The 14,972-nt window shown below is 34.4% G+C and overlaps 1 protein-coding gene across 11 annotated transcripts in view; it reads right to left on the reverse strand.

Annotated features, from left to right (window-relative positions):
• Window positions 1–14,972, reverse strand: part of LOC149794137 (pyruvate kinase PKM-like) — a 135,076-nt gene that overhangs the window by 12,192 nt on the left and 107,912 nt on the right. For all 11 annotated transcript variants that reach the window (XM_089968194.1, XM_089968193.1, XM_089968196.1 and 8 more), the window contains 2 exons: window positions 10,358–10,524; window positions 5,597–5,715 (listed from right to left, as the gene is read on the reverse strand). In XM_089968194.1, the coding sequence (XP_089824320.1) occupies window positions 5,597–5,715; window positions 10,358–10,524 (286 nt within the window). The remainder of the gene's footprint in view (window positions 1–5,596; window positions 5,716–10,357; window positions 10,525–14,972) is intronic.

The following is a 14,972-nucleotide window of genomic DNA, read 5'->3' on the forward strand; positions in this document are numbered from 1 at the left end:
ATGCAATTAAGTCAGTGTATCCATGGGAACTGATATAATTTTCACCTAAATGGACTGGATTTTTTCCTGCACAATACAAAAAAATTCAAAATTGTATTCCTGCTTTGCAACACAATAGGCAGTATTGAACAGGTATGACATACAATCTTTCTGCTCATTATTCAGTTTAATCATGGCTTTAATGACTGGGACATCTGTTTCAGCAAAATTACAATCTTCATCATCAGATTTTCCCAACTGCTGCCTTGCAAATGTCAAATATTCTTTGCTTCTTGCATGAGCAAGAAATGGGTCAACCTTTAAGTTTGATTTACCACAGTAAAGGGTGCTTGACTAATCAGCTGAACCGGGGCACTTTAAACAGGTTGAACACATTTATCCTGGGTCCCAATCATATTTAACCCATGGCCAAGTTGTTTTCCAGTGTTCTTTAAATATGCAAGCTTTGTTTAACAAACTTTGCATCATTTTTGGGTTCCTGCAGATATTTAGATTTTACACTGGATGAGAAGTCAAAATTAAATAAAGCTCATGTATTGATGTCATGTTCATTAATGCAAAACCACTTGGTCAGGTTCGTTTGCATTTTAGTCTTGTAGTTAGTGGCTAATTCAACTACATGGGAGAGGACCAATCTTGCATTATTGAGCACATTTTTTAGGTAGCTATTGGATCAGGCATCTTCAGTCCTGAACAAAGCTTCAAGCTGATGACTTTGGAATTTTCTGTTTCTAATTAATAAGGTGAAGTCCCTTTGAATGAGATTAGACTTAAAATCTTGTGACTTTGATACCTATGTAGAAGGGTATTAAAATTTAAATGTAAACACATCACTGGCTCGTACACTTTTTCTCTGAAAGATGTTCCAGTTTAACTGCCATGTGTGCCGCAAAATGTTAGTATAGAGGTTTTGAGTAATACTGCTTGTTCCCAATCTTGGATATGAATTTCTGGACATTTAACACTATGGTTAAGAAACAAATTTCATAATGCTGAGGAATACTTTTCATTTCTATTTTTCCAAAAGTGGGAGGTCCAACAGGCTTCGGACAAATTTTTCTCTTGGTTCCAATGGGAGAACTGCAGAACTGGACCTCAGACCACCACTATTTTCAGGACTTGAAAGGCTTTCACATTTTTATTGACAGCAGCCATACACAATGGTGGATTGGTATCATTTGTATAAATCTGATAGAACTTCAAGCTGGGATGCTTTCAATTAATTAATCAAATTCCATTTAGTGGTTTGGCAGAAGCTGTTTGAATGGTTTAACTATTATTAGTAATGGTGGATATATTCTGATGGTGAAATCTGAAAGATCTTTAAGACAGGATGTTGTTCCAAGTCTGGTGGCTTCTTTCAGAAAAAGTTGAAAATACAAAAATAACAATTGTTGATGGATGTCAGACTGGTGCTGTACTACAAACCAAGGTCCACACCATAAGCTTACAAAAAATCATTCGATCTAATTTTAAGTAAGACTGTGTACTAACAAGACAAATGAAGATGGATATATGAGACTAGACTGTAGATGAATAGGGTTCAAAATTAATATTTATGCATTACACTACGAGTACATAATAATGCCAGTACCAAAAGCAGTTGCAGGCTTGCTTGCAATGTTGATTTCAAATACTGTCAATTTATGTTTGTGTGTGTGGACAACAGGATCATTTCCTAAATCAACAGACATACCATATATACCCTAGCACTTATAAAAGTCAGATCCATATGCACATACTCTACACTGTTTGTATTTGGATTTGACTTACAAGCATGTGTATATGGTATGGACAAAGGAAACTGCCCTTTTACCCAAAACCATGAAAACTGAAACCTACAAGAATAAATTAAATCACAGTCTGCCCAAGGCTTGATTTAACATGGAACCCAATCTGATAGATGTAAATCATATTAGATGTAATAGTAGGTATTCCTAGGAAGTACAAACTTGGTCCATGAATTTTTAAACTCTGCAATAAGAAAATTTAATTTCACTGTTTGAAAAATATGAAATGCAGTGTATGACTGATAATCTCAGGAGCCATACAATTTAGGGTTACAGAAAACAACTGCAAAGGATAAAACTATTTCAGAAGAAGCACAGCGCCCATAATAATCAGTGGCAGAAAAAGTTGTACATTGATTCTGAATCCTGTGAATTACGAGACCACACACACACACAAATACTAGCACTATCAATACATGCATAATGACATGCTATTTGATTATTGAGGAAGCATGCATATGAAATAGTATTGCAAAATATCAATTCAACAAAAAAGCTGCATTTATGCAATATTGATTCCACAAGCATTTAGTATATTGGTTTAAACCATACTGTCAGCACAATACATATTCCTAGGTCATTAGTAAGTTCCTACTTTTGAAAATACAAGTAACCACTTTTTGAAGATGCGGCTAATGGTGAAATCTGATTAATTTTGATGAATGATACATAAACATGATTAATGTTGCATGTTGTACTCTGATTCAGTGGAGTCTGACATGTCAAACAAATGTCAAGGTAACCAGGCTAAGACTACCTGTATGCCATATCAAATCATTTTATTCTCCATGAATCAGGCAAAACACATTTCATTACATATATGCAGTTTTGTATTTAGTACCTACTACCCAGCTCAAGCTTTATTTTTTCAATATTCGTTTAGCTATACAGTGTGAATGGAATTCAAACAAATTAGGATTTAGAGGTTACAAATCTGATAACGAGTATTTTGACTTAAAACTCAAAAAAATAAATCTAAGCGATTTAAATTACAGGACACTGCTATACTAAATCTCTCAAGAGTATTGTCAAATTTCAATTATAATTAAAATACTATCATCCTAATATTTAAATTTTGGACCTTGAGTCTGATTTCAATTTTGTGCTTATTTCTAACATAAAATTTTGGACATATCTATTCTTCATATACCAGCCTCATCCAAATACATTATACAAAATTCTTTCCAATATCCTACTCAAATAAAATGTCAAAGAATTTTATTTTAATACCACATATAATCAAAACTGTCACAAGATTTTTCAAAACAGGAACAATCTTCACTTGACATATACTTAACATTATAGATTTAAAGGATGCAGTCTACAAGAAAATGCAAATGAGAAAACTTGTAAGCTTCATTATTTCTACGATAGAGCTGGACAACTGTTTTCATATTACAGTGGAACTCCTGAAGACCAACAAATCTCATAGGACCAAGTAAAAGTTTCAAGTCTGACAGGCTTTGGTTTAGAGAGATTCTCAAAAATTTAATCTAAAACGAGATTTAACCAATTATCTCATCTTAGTTTTAACACAATGTATATATATTTATTAGTGCCAATATAACGATAAAGATATTGTTTACACTGATATTTATACTACAAGTGTTTACACTAATTTTCTTTAAACATGTGCATTTAACTTCATGAAAATGTACTTGATTTAATAAAATGTTGCACGTCAGTAACTATAAGAACAAGTTCGAAAGTAATCTGACTGAGGATTATTTAGTTGTTGAGTACTAAACATAGATGACGGGCAAATAAACATAATCTAGTCTTATTTGCACAACCACTGACACTATATTGCAAAATTAACTTTGAAAATTGTCACATCAGTGAGGTGGAAAGACTACCAATTGGTTGACCTCACCACAACCTCGATTTGGAAGATAACTGGTCATCTTTGAAGAAGTAAGTTTTATTCAGTGTAAAAATGAAATTTGAGAGAGAAATTTTTTTAGGTTTTCAAAATAGATAGGTTTGGTTTAATGAACAACTTTTTAATTTAAGTTAAAAGGGAACAATTCTGGATGAGAAAAATGTTTCCGTTTTAAGATGACATAAGTGAGGTTTTGATCTTGCGAGGTTTCATTGTATAATCAAAAATCTATTCTTCTGCATCATGAAATTTAAACAGAATTAAACAGGCTAACAGCAGTGCCTCATCTATCAATAAAGAAGTGAGAAAAAAGGGGAAAGTTATCTGCTCTTGTAGCAAGTCCTACAATCGCATATGACTGTGTTTTTGTTTTTAATTAAACTGAAGTGAATAAACTGGAATAAGAGTACCATGAACAGCACGTTACATTATATGCCTCCCTGTGTTTAATAGTCTTCTATTTGGACAATTGACATTTTTGTGCAGAAACCATTTTTCTTCTATCAGTTGCATTAACCATGACCATTGACAAAAATATGTGGAGAAATAATGCTGATATACATAGACTAGTTTGCTTTTGACCCCAAACTCAACAGACTTCTTCATCGCCATTAATGCAAGCCATCCAAAAAGTTTGATGCAGGTTTGTGATGCAGAACTAATGTTATTATGTGGAAACCATTTTTCTTCAGTCAGTGACTCTGACCTTTGATCTTCTGACCCAAAAATGAATAGGCTTCTTCCTTACCCTAAGTACAAACAATCCATAAAATTCAGTCCAATGCAGAACTAATGTTACAAGTGGAAACAATTCTTTTTGTTACAGTGACAATGACCTTTGACTTTTTGATTCCAAACTCGGTGTTTCTTCCTTTATATAATGTGCAAATTATCCATGATGTTTGGTAATAATAGATGAAGAACTCAAATTATCATGTAGCAACCATTTAGATTCTGTCAGTCATAATGATCCTAACCTTTCACCTTTAAACCCCTTAACAGATAAGGTTCTCCCTTACACCAAGTAAAAGTCATCAACAAAATATGGCAACTACAGACGGTGGACAATTCAAGTTTTTGCACGGAAAGAAAATTGGTAACAGACAGATGGACAGTGGAAAATAAAACATGCCCCATCTTATGGAATATTAAGTCAAAATGAAACAATCAAGATATAATGTAGCTTACATGTTTAACTGTAGAATTGTGAACTCTGAAAGCCACCATCAGGAAAGAATAAAAATCAGAGAAATACACTGCTTAGTTTCTGACATTGAAGCACATGGCAATCTATGTTAAGAGTTAAAGTCCTTATTTTGCTCATTACACCATGGCAATTTGTGTTAAGGTTTACGTACCCATTTTGGTCTTTACACCATGGCAATTTATGTTAAGGTTTATGTACCCATTTTGGTCTTTACACCATGGCAATTTATGTTAAGGTTTACGTACCCATTTTGGTCACTGCACCATGGATTTTCATGATATGGCTTAAATGAGCATGGCAGAAAACTATACACTGTAATTAATTCCAACTGATACCTAAACCACATTAACGTACTAACAAACAGGCATAACTATTAAATAAACAGCAACAAGAATAAACAATGCATTAAGTTTCCAAAATACCATTAAAAACTAACTGTTCAAACAACTGCATTAACTTTTTAATTCACACCATAAACATTTATTTGCAAAGTTAAGGTTACTCATCTGTAACACCTAGGTTTGAATGCATAACTGCTATGGTGTAATGACATCAGAACATATGCTGTTATATATATTTATAGGGAATGTTTCAAAACAGGTGTAAAATGTCTTGTGTAGAGTCATTAATATTTTTTTTAGTACATTTCTACAGATCACAATACAACTTGATTATAATATGATGGAATAGCTACAAGTATGAAGGAATCCTACAAACCAATGTAGTGGATAGGAAATACTCCTCTGTAGAGATGGCACTGTCTGGAAGTCTGGGCATTTCGGGTAATTGCCAGGATTGGGCAACGAGGGCGATATGCAGAAATCAAATAGGCAGATCTGAAAAATATTGTATTACCTGTAATAGGAATGAAATGCAGAATTGATGCTAGTTTAATTCTACCCTTCATTAGTATTCCTGCCCAATGCTATTCTCTGATTGGTATAAATAGACACATCTAACATCAAGTATTGTCCAAATTGACATCAGAGAAACTATGACAATAATCCATGATAACCATGTAAAATAACTGCTAAAATGCAAGAAATGCAATTAAACCATACTTCTAAACAAACAATTTTTAAGTTTTGTGAACATTAGCAATTAGGGCCAAGTTTAATGAATCAATAAAGTCAGCAATGCCCTATGTCCATAAAGGCTTGAACATTACAATGAAGATAACGCTGACTCAGAATGTTGATTTGAAGATAAATTTGCTGCACTTACTAAAGCTTTAAAGTGGCATATTGTGTTAATCATACATGTTGACTGGCCAACATAATGCTGTTCTATCCCCATTGATAATTTCAAACCCAGTGAAAAAAAGCATTGTAACTTTTTGATGGGCCCATGTTTTCCAGTCAAGTTGTAAATAGTCTTATACAATGCATGTGCAATCAGTTGACTTAGCTTATTTTTAGTTTTAGTAGATACATGTCACTTTTCTGACCCTGTTAGTAATAAGTCAAGTACTGTATCACTGTAGATCTACCATGTCAAGTGTAACACAAATACTAGAGGTATAATGATTCAGCAGTACATATCAGCACTGCATTATTTTGTAAAATGATATACTGCATCATTATCTGTACTAATGCTGGAATATTTCAATACATATATCATCACAAGTGTTATACATTAACTGAAGTCACCAGAAATAAATAAAATTGAAGTATGTTATATCTCTCCTATACAAGTAATGAATAATTTGACAGTTCTTTTTTTGTGAATTATTATGCTATTTATCCACTAGACATTATTTTTCAGACTGGTTCCTCTACTCAGCAAGAGAAACCAGTCAAAGTGACAAATCATCAGAATAACTTTATCACTGGATGTGTTAGAGACCATGATAAATTAATGTGATGAACATCTATATTTTGTAACTTATAAATGTAGGCATGAAAAATAGTGTGTAGATTAAATCACAAAATGGAAAAGTAACATCTGATCCCATAATGCTTTGCTAAGAACAAAGTCGTTAATAAAATCTTAAACATAAACCGTTCAGCTATAAATAAGGTTCATGTCTGGAAATATTTTAAGTTTCCCAGGATCATTGTACAGTTAATAACAAACCAGATGCAGAATCTGCTATAATGCCCATAATATATTTAAGTAATACTACTGGGTTGAAAATTCACTTGCCCAAATAAAAATTACAAATTAAAATTTGGTCAAGTGAATTTTTCTATTACTTCCTCAAGTGCTGACCAGTGTTTGTTTTTAATGAAAAGGTTATTCTTTCAAGAATACTGACTTTGTTGATTTTAGATCCATACTTTCTATTAGAAGTTTGTTTTCTGTTTGTTTTGATGAAGCACATACAAGTTTTTAGCCCTCTCTCTTCAATACTAACACGTGCTAAAAACCTGAGGAAGAAAAGACTGGTCTCAATTTACAATTGCCTACAACTGGTGTTCGACAAGTCACATGGCACATTTTGTAAAATAACCTAACAAATAGTCAAATTTAGGTCATTAATTTTGACAGCTTGTATATTTCTATAATAGCTGGTTGAGTATAAGTTATTCTGAGTGAATAAAAATGTGTAGTACTTGCCTGACATGGTGGTGGATTTGTAGACACATAAAAACTTAAAAATGTGCTGTCAGATTAAGGTGGACTGTACTATTGATTACACCTAACACACTGCATAAACCTAGATCTACTGGCACATCATGCAATGGCAGATCTGGGTCTATGCAGTCTGCAGTTGGACCTGACATATAAGCATGTTTTTTAAATCCTCACTTCATTAGCATATATCATTTGAAATCTTAGAGCTATCATAAGCTTGGCATAAACATGTATTATTTATTTTTCCCAAGTACTCTGCATTTAGGGCTGTTCTATTTAAATATACATGGTACCCAGCCAAGGGAGTTTAAAAAATAATAGATGTCAGATTGCTTTAATTTCATAGAGTTCTTATTAAAATGATAAGAACAATCTAAATTGCATCTATGGGTGAGTACCTCATATCAAAAGTGCCTTCGCTGGGTCCCAGGTATGTTTTACAGGAACAGCAATTATAGATCTACATGAAAATTTGGCTATAAACGAGTGCTACACCTAAACGCAAGTTCAACATTTTCAAGTTATTACCCCCTTTTCTTTCTAAAGCAATTTAGATGTTCATGCTGATGTCAACTGAAGCTAAAATGTTTTGTTGGTTTTCTTTAGTAATATGCCAGGTATCTACAGGAATGGACCCATCACGTCCAGAGTCATTGTTATGGAAAGGCAAAGTACTGCTGGGCTAAATAAACTCCACTGGCTGTATACTTAGCTACTATAACTGGCTGGGTACAACTTGACTGGAAAACATGTGGGCTAATTAAGATGTTACAATGTTTCTTTCAATGGCATTGAAATATCGCTTTGGGCAGAACAATGATGTGTCAGCCAATCAACAAATTTGACTGATAGGGCATGCAAGTCTGAAGAGGGTATCCAAGTCTGAAGATTGACATGTACCAGAACTGGGCAATAATTCATGTTTTTGTACACAATTGCTAGTGACCTGGACAAAAACCATCCCCCTTTAGTAGTTATATTGTCCATTCATCAACATGGAATATGCATCTTTGATAGAAGACTCCGATTTAATTGTATTTACTCTGAAAAAGAGAAATGTTTAATGTTTGAGGACTTTTAAAATTGACAAAGATCAAATATTTTATGGGGCTTTGAAGATAATTTGGAGATTTGGAAACACAGAATTCATAGTATTGGCAAGACTGGTTTTTGCTGCTTAACCATAACACAACCTTCTCTGCACCCAAAAAAAGGCCGACAAATCCGACTCTCACCCATGATGATATTGACTTTTGGTTTAGGGGCAGATATCACCTATTCATTAAAAGCTGCAAATATCTGCAGCCATTTCTGGCTGAACAGATCCGTGTACATTTTATATGCTTATCGGTATTTCTCATGGCTGTGGAGCTACCATCAGCTTAAGGGTTCTTTTAGTGATATATACATTATATTTCCAGGAGCAAATCCTATGTTTGGTAACTTGTAAATTCACGTGGAATAGCACAACCATCTGTCCTGTGGTAGTTTTTAATTTTGTGCTAGATATGGCTGTTACCAATTACTGGTATTTCATCCAAAGTGTACACATGTTTGTTCCAGAAAGACTTGCATGCAGCAATATTGCACATTTTAATGAACAGGTGCCATTAGACCCACATACTGTCCATCAGTATCAACACAGATTTGTGGGGTTGATTTATCGGACAACTTTGACCCTAACACAACCTTCTCTGCTTGTAGACCCTAACGCAATCTTCTCTGCTTATAAACCCTAACACAACCTTCTCTGTACCTAGACTATAACACAACCTTCTCTGTTGCTAGACACTAGCACAACCTTCTCGGCTTGTAGACCCTAACACAACCTTCTCTGCTTGTAGTTTAGGAGGAGTATCCATAACGAATTTATGCCAACAGACAGATGTCAGTCAGATAATGGATGACAGAAAGCAGGTGTTGTATATTTAATTTACTATGTGCTTGACCTTTCTGACTGAGGGTAAGGGTAGATTGTTGGCCTACCTGACCAATGTTACGTCTGAGGGTTGTGTCAATCTGATTCTTGTCATGTTGTTTACTAAAATTTCAGTTCAAAACCTGACTTTGTTTAAGAGTTAGTGAAATTTTCAAGAAAATACTATAGCATGATAGGTCAGGTGACACTTTGCATATAAGAAATGTGGTAAATAAATTTTTCATTCCCATTTTAAGTTCAGTTTGTGGAATTATTTACTATTGTGTTCAGATATAAATTGCAACAAATCATTTACTTAAATTATTCATTGGAATTACAAAGTGCTCACTAACTATTCTGAACTTAAACACTACTTTGGGATTATTGTGAATTCATTCAAATCGTTCTGGATTATATGATTATGACTACTGGTACATCACCACATTCAATACTGAAATTCATTTGAAACATTCTAAACTTCTGGATTTCTGATAGAACATTTATGATTTTTTTAGACATAATTCACAATATTGCAAGTTCCCCTTTAATTTTCACTTTGAAACTAAGAGAAATAAATTATTGGTTACTTTTACCAACTTACTGGTTTTGCTTCTTTCTGGTACTTAGCTGAAGACCAATGAGTCATAACAGGTCAAAGACAACAGGCCATCCATTAAGTTAACAAAGTCAAAAAGAGGAACAAATATTTATTACGCTCTGATCAAAGCCTAAAGAATTGTTTCTTTATATTTGGTGGAGCATTGTTGGGAAGTGGGAAGAAAGTGTCTGCACCTTCTCAATTTTGAAGTTTTTAAACAAGTGAATTTATTTACTTCCTAATTATTTTGACTATGCAAAAAAAAGTAATTATGAGATATATAGTAATTACAGTACAAGTCTCGCTATGGTTACTGCAAGATATGTCACATTGGTAATTACACTATATGCCTCATTGAATAACAGCTTATACAAAGGTATTTTACCTTCCACTGGTTGTGATGACAATGATGGCTGAAGCCAAGCATTTGAATGAAGCCTCCACAGCTGCAATGGCAATAGTGTGGGTAGGATCAGTTGGGGTTGGGGTTTCTCGTCTCAGTTCCTCAAACAGCTGATGGTGGAACATAGCTGACTCTGCTTCTCTGGCAATCTGAAACATCATGTAATCACATTTATGGAGCTCCTTTTTATGGTTACAAGGATATAATGTATAGCTGTGTTGTGATACACCAATGTTATTAATGCACTTATTTTTAACTTTCATGCTTTTATAAAAAATTACGTTTGACTTTCAATGTTGTATATGATTCAAATGCAAATTTTCTTGCTTATGTCTACAACTTCTAGTATGGAAAATGGGAACTGTTACACCAAGAAAGGACAGCCTTATGATATTCATTGCATCAATCAATCAATCAATCAATCTAATCAATCCTCTCTGCGCTGTCTGGTGCTTGAAGCGGCAGCAAGGGAGCACCATTTGGTCTGTCGGCTGCTGTTATGGGGGGGGGGTCTGCAGGGTGAGGCCTCTGGTCTTGAGTTCTCGCTCCACAGTTCGGCGCCAGGTCTCTTTGGGTCTGCCACGGTTCCTTTTCACCTGTGGAGTCCATCTCAGTGCCACCCTTGGTAGTGAGTCAGGGGGCATTCTGCAGACGTGGCCAAGCCATCTCCATCGACGAGTTGCAATGGTCTCAGCAATGGTGCTTGTGCCCGCTCTGTGCCGGAGTTCCTTGTTTGAGATCATGTTTGGCCAGAAGATCCTCATGATCCGTCGCAGGCACTTGATCTGGAAGACTTCGAGCTTGCATTCTATGTTAGCAGTGGCCTTCCAACACTCTGACCCATACAAAAGGACGCTCAGCACGTTGCTCTTGAAGATACGGATCTTCGTGTGGGTGCTGAAGTTTGTTGTCCTCCAGATGGGCTTCAGCATTGCGAAGGCCTCTTTGGCCTTGCTGATTCTTGTGGTGACTTCCCTTGTGCAATCTCCATCTGTGGCGACCTTGCTGCCCAGGTACGTGAATTCGTCTACTTCTTGCAGAGGCTGGTCGTTGATGGTGATTGGGTCGCCCACTCTAGTGTTCTTCCTTATTCATTGCATGCTGCCCTCTAATTGACAGATATATATATATATATATATATATATATATATATATATATATATATATATATATACACACACACACACACACACACGGTTCCCAAGCTTTTCTAAAGATAAATTTCCAGGTCATTTGAAGGGTTTTTCCAGCACGAAATTAATTTTTTCAAGGTTCACATATAACAATTACTAAATGGAATTAATGAACATTTTAGATTATAAAACATACATTTTCTAAATCTAAAGATGTTTCTCTTTCAAGGCTCTCCAAAAAGATCGGTCAGAAATGATGATCATGTACAAAACCACAAAATGTATCCCACGAAACAAGTTTGATTACATTCCTATAAATTGGCATGTAAAGTCATTTCAAAGTACAGAATAAAAGTTCTAACTTTATTTTGCTGTATTATGTTGCTAGGTGGGAACAACATAATGAACATAAATTATGTTTTGTTTCCTTTCAAACCTTTAATTCTAAAGAATTATATAGCAATATATATATGCAACGCATAGAAAGTAAAACTTCCTATTACAGTAAATTAAAAAACAATAAACGCAAATAATTAGAATCTTATCTTGTAATAAAAAGAGATTAACCCTGAATATATCTGTGCCAATAAAATCCCAAACAAGATTTTTCAAACAACCTAATCGCCTTAAGGCAACAAGGTTAAAAATCTGTCATTTAAAAACATTTTCAAAATGGTCGATTTAAATTTTGACAAAAGACCTTCAAAATTATATACTGTTGTATAAACAAGGATTGATTTTTCTGTAAAATGAACTTGTCTTCTTGTAATTCATTAAACCAGTCTCCAAACCTGTATTGATACAGAGTCTTGTATAGTTTTTTAATATATAATACAAGGAATGACAATTTCTCATTTCAACTCTGAGATTCAACAATTTGGACTACAAATTTGGCTTTAAACAAATAGCAGTCCATTTTTTAATCTGAGTTTCCTCCGAATAGTCCCACCTCATTTTCCATATTTGGACATCTAGGAATTCGATGCCACTGTGCGGTAGTGACATATGGTAGTCACCAGCGGGCCTAGAAAATTTAAATTTATAACGACCCATATCTGCATAGGAAAACAATTTATTTTCCCATAAATGGCAAGTAATATAATCATTATGTCTTTAATCCGCTGACAGACTAGATGAAACTATGGTGTATATGAAACCTGACCCAGTACTTGTCATTTGCATTACTTTTGTCACATGACTTCACAAATCTCAAAGGATGACAATGGAAGTCCAATAGTCACGTGATATCAACAACAAACTCTTTTATAATGTTGTTGTACAGAAATTCAATTATATTAAATGAAAGTCAGATACCTTTTGTAAAATCCAGCAATCTGGCCAGTCTGATTTATCAAGCAGAGAGCACATGTCAACATAGTAGTCACGAGATACAACAAAACTCCAAAGTTATTCTTGGAATACCATCATGTTGGCCAATTCTGTGCGCCGTGTAATTCTGCGCAACAATACATCATCTCTGTAACATTGGATCACATTATTCTGGGTCAAAAATCCATTTTGTGTCAAGGAAGAAAGATCGCAATTTAATTAAAAAAAGTGATAATCATAAAGTGTACAAAAATATCCAGCATTTCAACACGAAATGCATATGCAAATGTGACTTCTAGATGTCAACATGAAGACCCACTCCATGACCTTCTTGAACCGGTAACCCAGAAAATCCGATTTACAAATTTAGAATCATACAAATAAATACATTATATAAATGATGGAAACGTATATCTAAAAACAATAATGAATTTTAATCGAAGTTTCCATTTTTGCAAGAAGTTGTCCCACACGTACAAAATCGTCTGCTGCCCAACGTGTCAACTTGCCGCAACAATAAAAATTCTCAAGAAATTCACCAACATATAGTCTGTTCTAAACTTTTTAGTAATTTTCCCCATCAGCAAAATGTTGTAAACACATTACATCCTTTTCATTGTTGTTTCTCTTCCATATAGTAGATTATTTTTTGTATAAAATGTTGAACTTTACTCTTTTACAAGATCAGTTTTGTTTGCTTAATAAATCTTGCCATTTATTGGCATTATTACGATATATTTTGTAAAACTAGCCATAAACCTGACCTAATTACTCGACTGAAATGCTGACGTAAACAGTTCAAAGTAATGCATTTCATTTCTATTGGCCGATTAATAAATATTACATCTTTTGAACGCTGTGCGCAGAATAGGCTGACATATCGCAAGTCAGGAAAACATGTGGGTGGTATCCAGTGTCCAAAATTAATATTATTTTGAAAAAAATATTCTGGTGACAAATGCCTCTTTTCAAATGGTAAACATTGCTGTATTTTATTTTCGTCAATTGGTCGAATTCGGTATGAGTTCTGCTTCAATAATGGAGACGGAAACCTTAAGCGTGCAGAAATGCCCGAGAGCATTGTATATAAATATGGAGAATTTTGCATTCTTTCTTTTTTCATATTTTTATTACAACCAGTATACGACTTTCATTTAATATTATTTTAGTTTTTTTCTTTCTCTACAACATCTGAAAATGTGGTTTGTTAGATTTGTGTACTCATGCGACTAGCAATGCAAGTCACGAGTACCAGGTCACATTTCATCAACGACGTAGTTTTATCTCGTCTTTCGGCAGATTAAAGACATTACAATTTTAATACTCACAATTTCTGAGAAAATAAGTAATTTTCATAATGATTTAATGCATGAATCACTTGATCTAACAATGTTAAAATTTGCTAGGCCATCCGGTAAGTGGCTAAGCTTTGCCACACCATATTGGCCTCTCATGATGCTAGACTGGTTTTCATACCTTCCATGTAAAGAAAGATAAGGATATCAAGCTGACTTTGAAAATAAAAGTCTACTGGACGAATCTAATCCACTGGGCATTTGCACTGACTAGACTATATGTTTATTGCAAGCAACCAAATGATCCATTCTGCACCTCCGAATATTCTGGTTAGAACACGATCAATTTAACTCATGATCAGTTTAGTTACGATTCAATTATGTGATTGTTTCAGGCGTCAAGTGGTGGCAGAAAATTCCCGGGTTTTTCCCCGACTTTTATCACTATTTGCAAAACTCAAGGACTTTTCAGTCGGGGAATTTTTTTATCATTTCTCCCGATTTATTTCTGATTTCCTGGTAGCGTGGGAACCCTGTATACATTATAGATGTACACACACACATCAAATTTTATGACTTTACACATACAACAGTGTATGAAACAGTGAGCAAGATGCAAAAAACTTACAATCAGTGGAAGATGAAAACTAGGTCACCATGATCTGAATATGGGTCGGTCACTATGATCTGAATATGGGTCATCAAGGTAATTGATATTACTAACATAAAAAAAACCATCAAATAACACATCTGTATACACAACAGTGTCTACTGAACTGAGATAAATGCAGAAACTTAAAGCACTGGAGCATGACAAAGTAGGTCAGTGACCTACATTTG

The sequence above is a fragment of the Sinohyriopsis cumingii genome, chromosome 8 (assembly GCF_028554795.1).
Source record: "Sinohyriopsis cumingii isolate HCF-2022 chromosome 8, ASM2855479v2, whole genome shotgun sequence".
NCBI lineage: Eukaryota > Metazoa > Mollusca > Bivalvia > Unionida > Unionidae > Sinohyriopsis > Sinohyriopsis cumingii.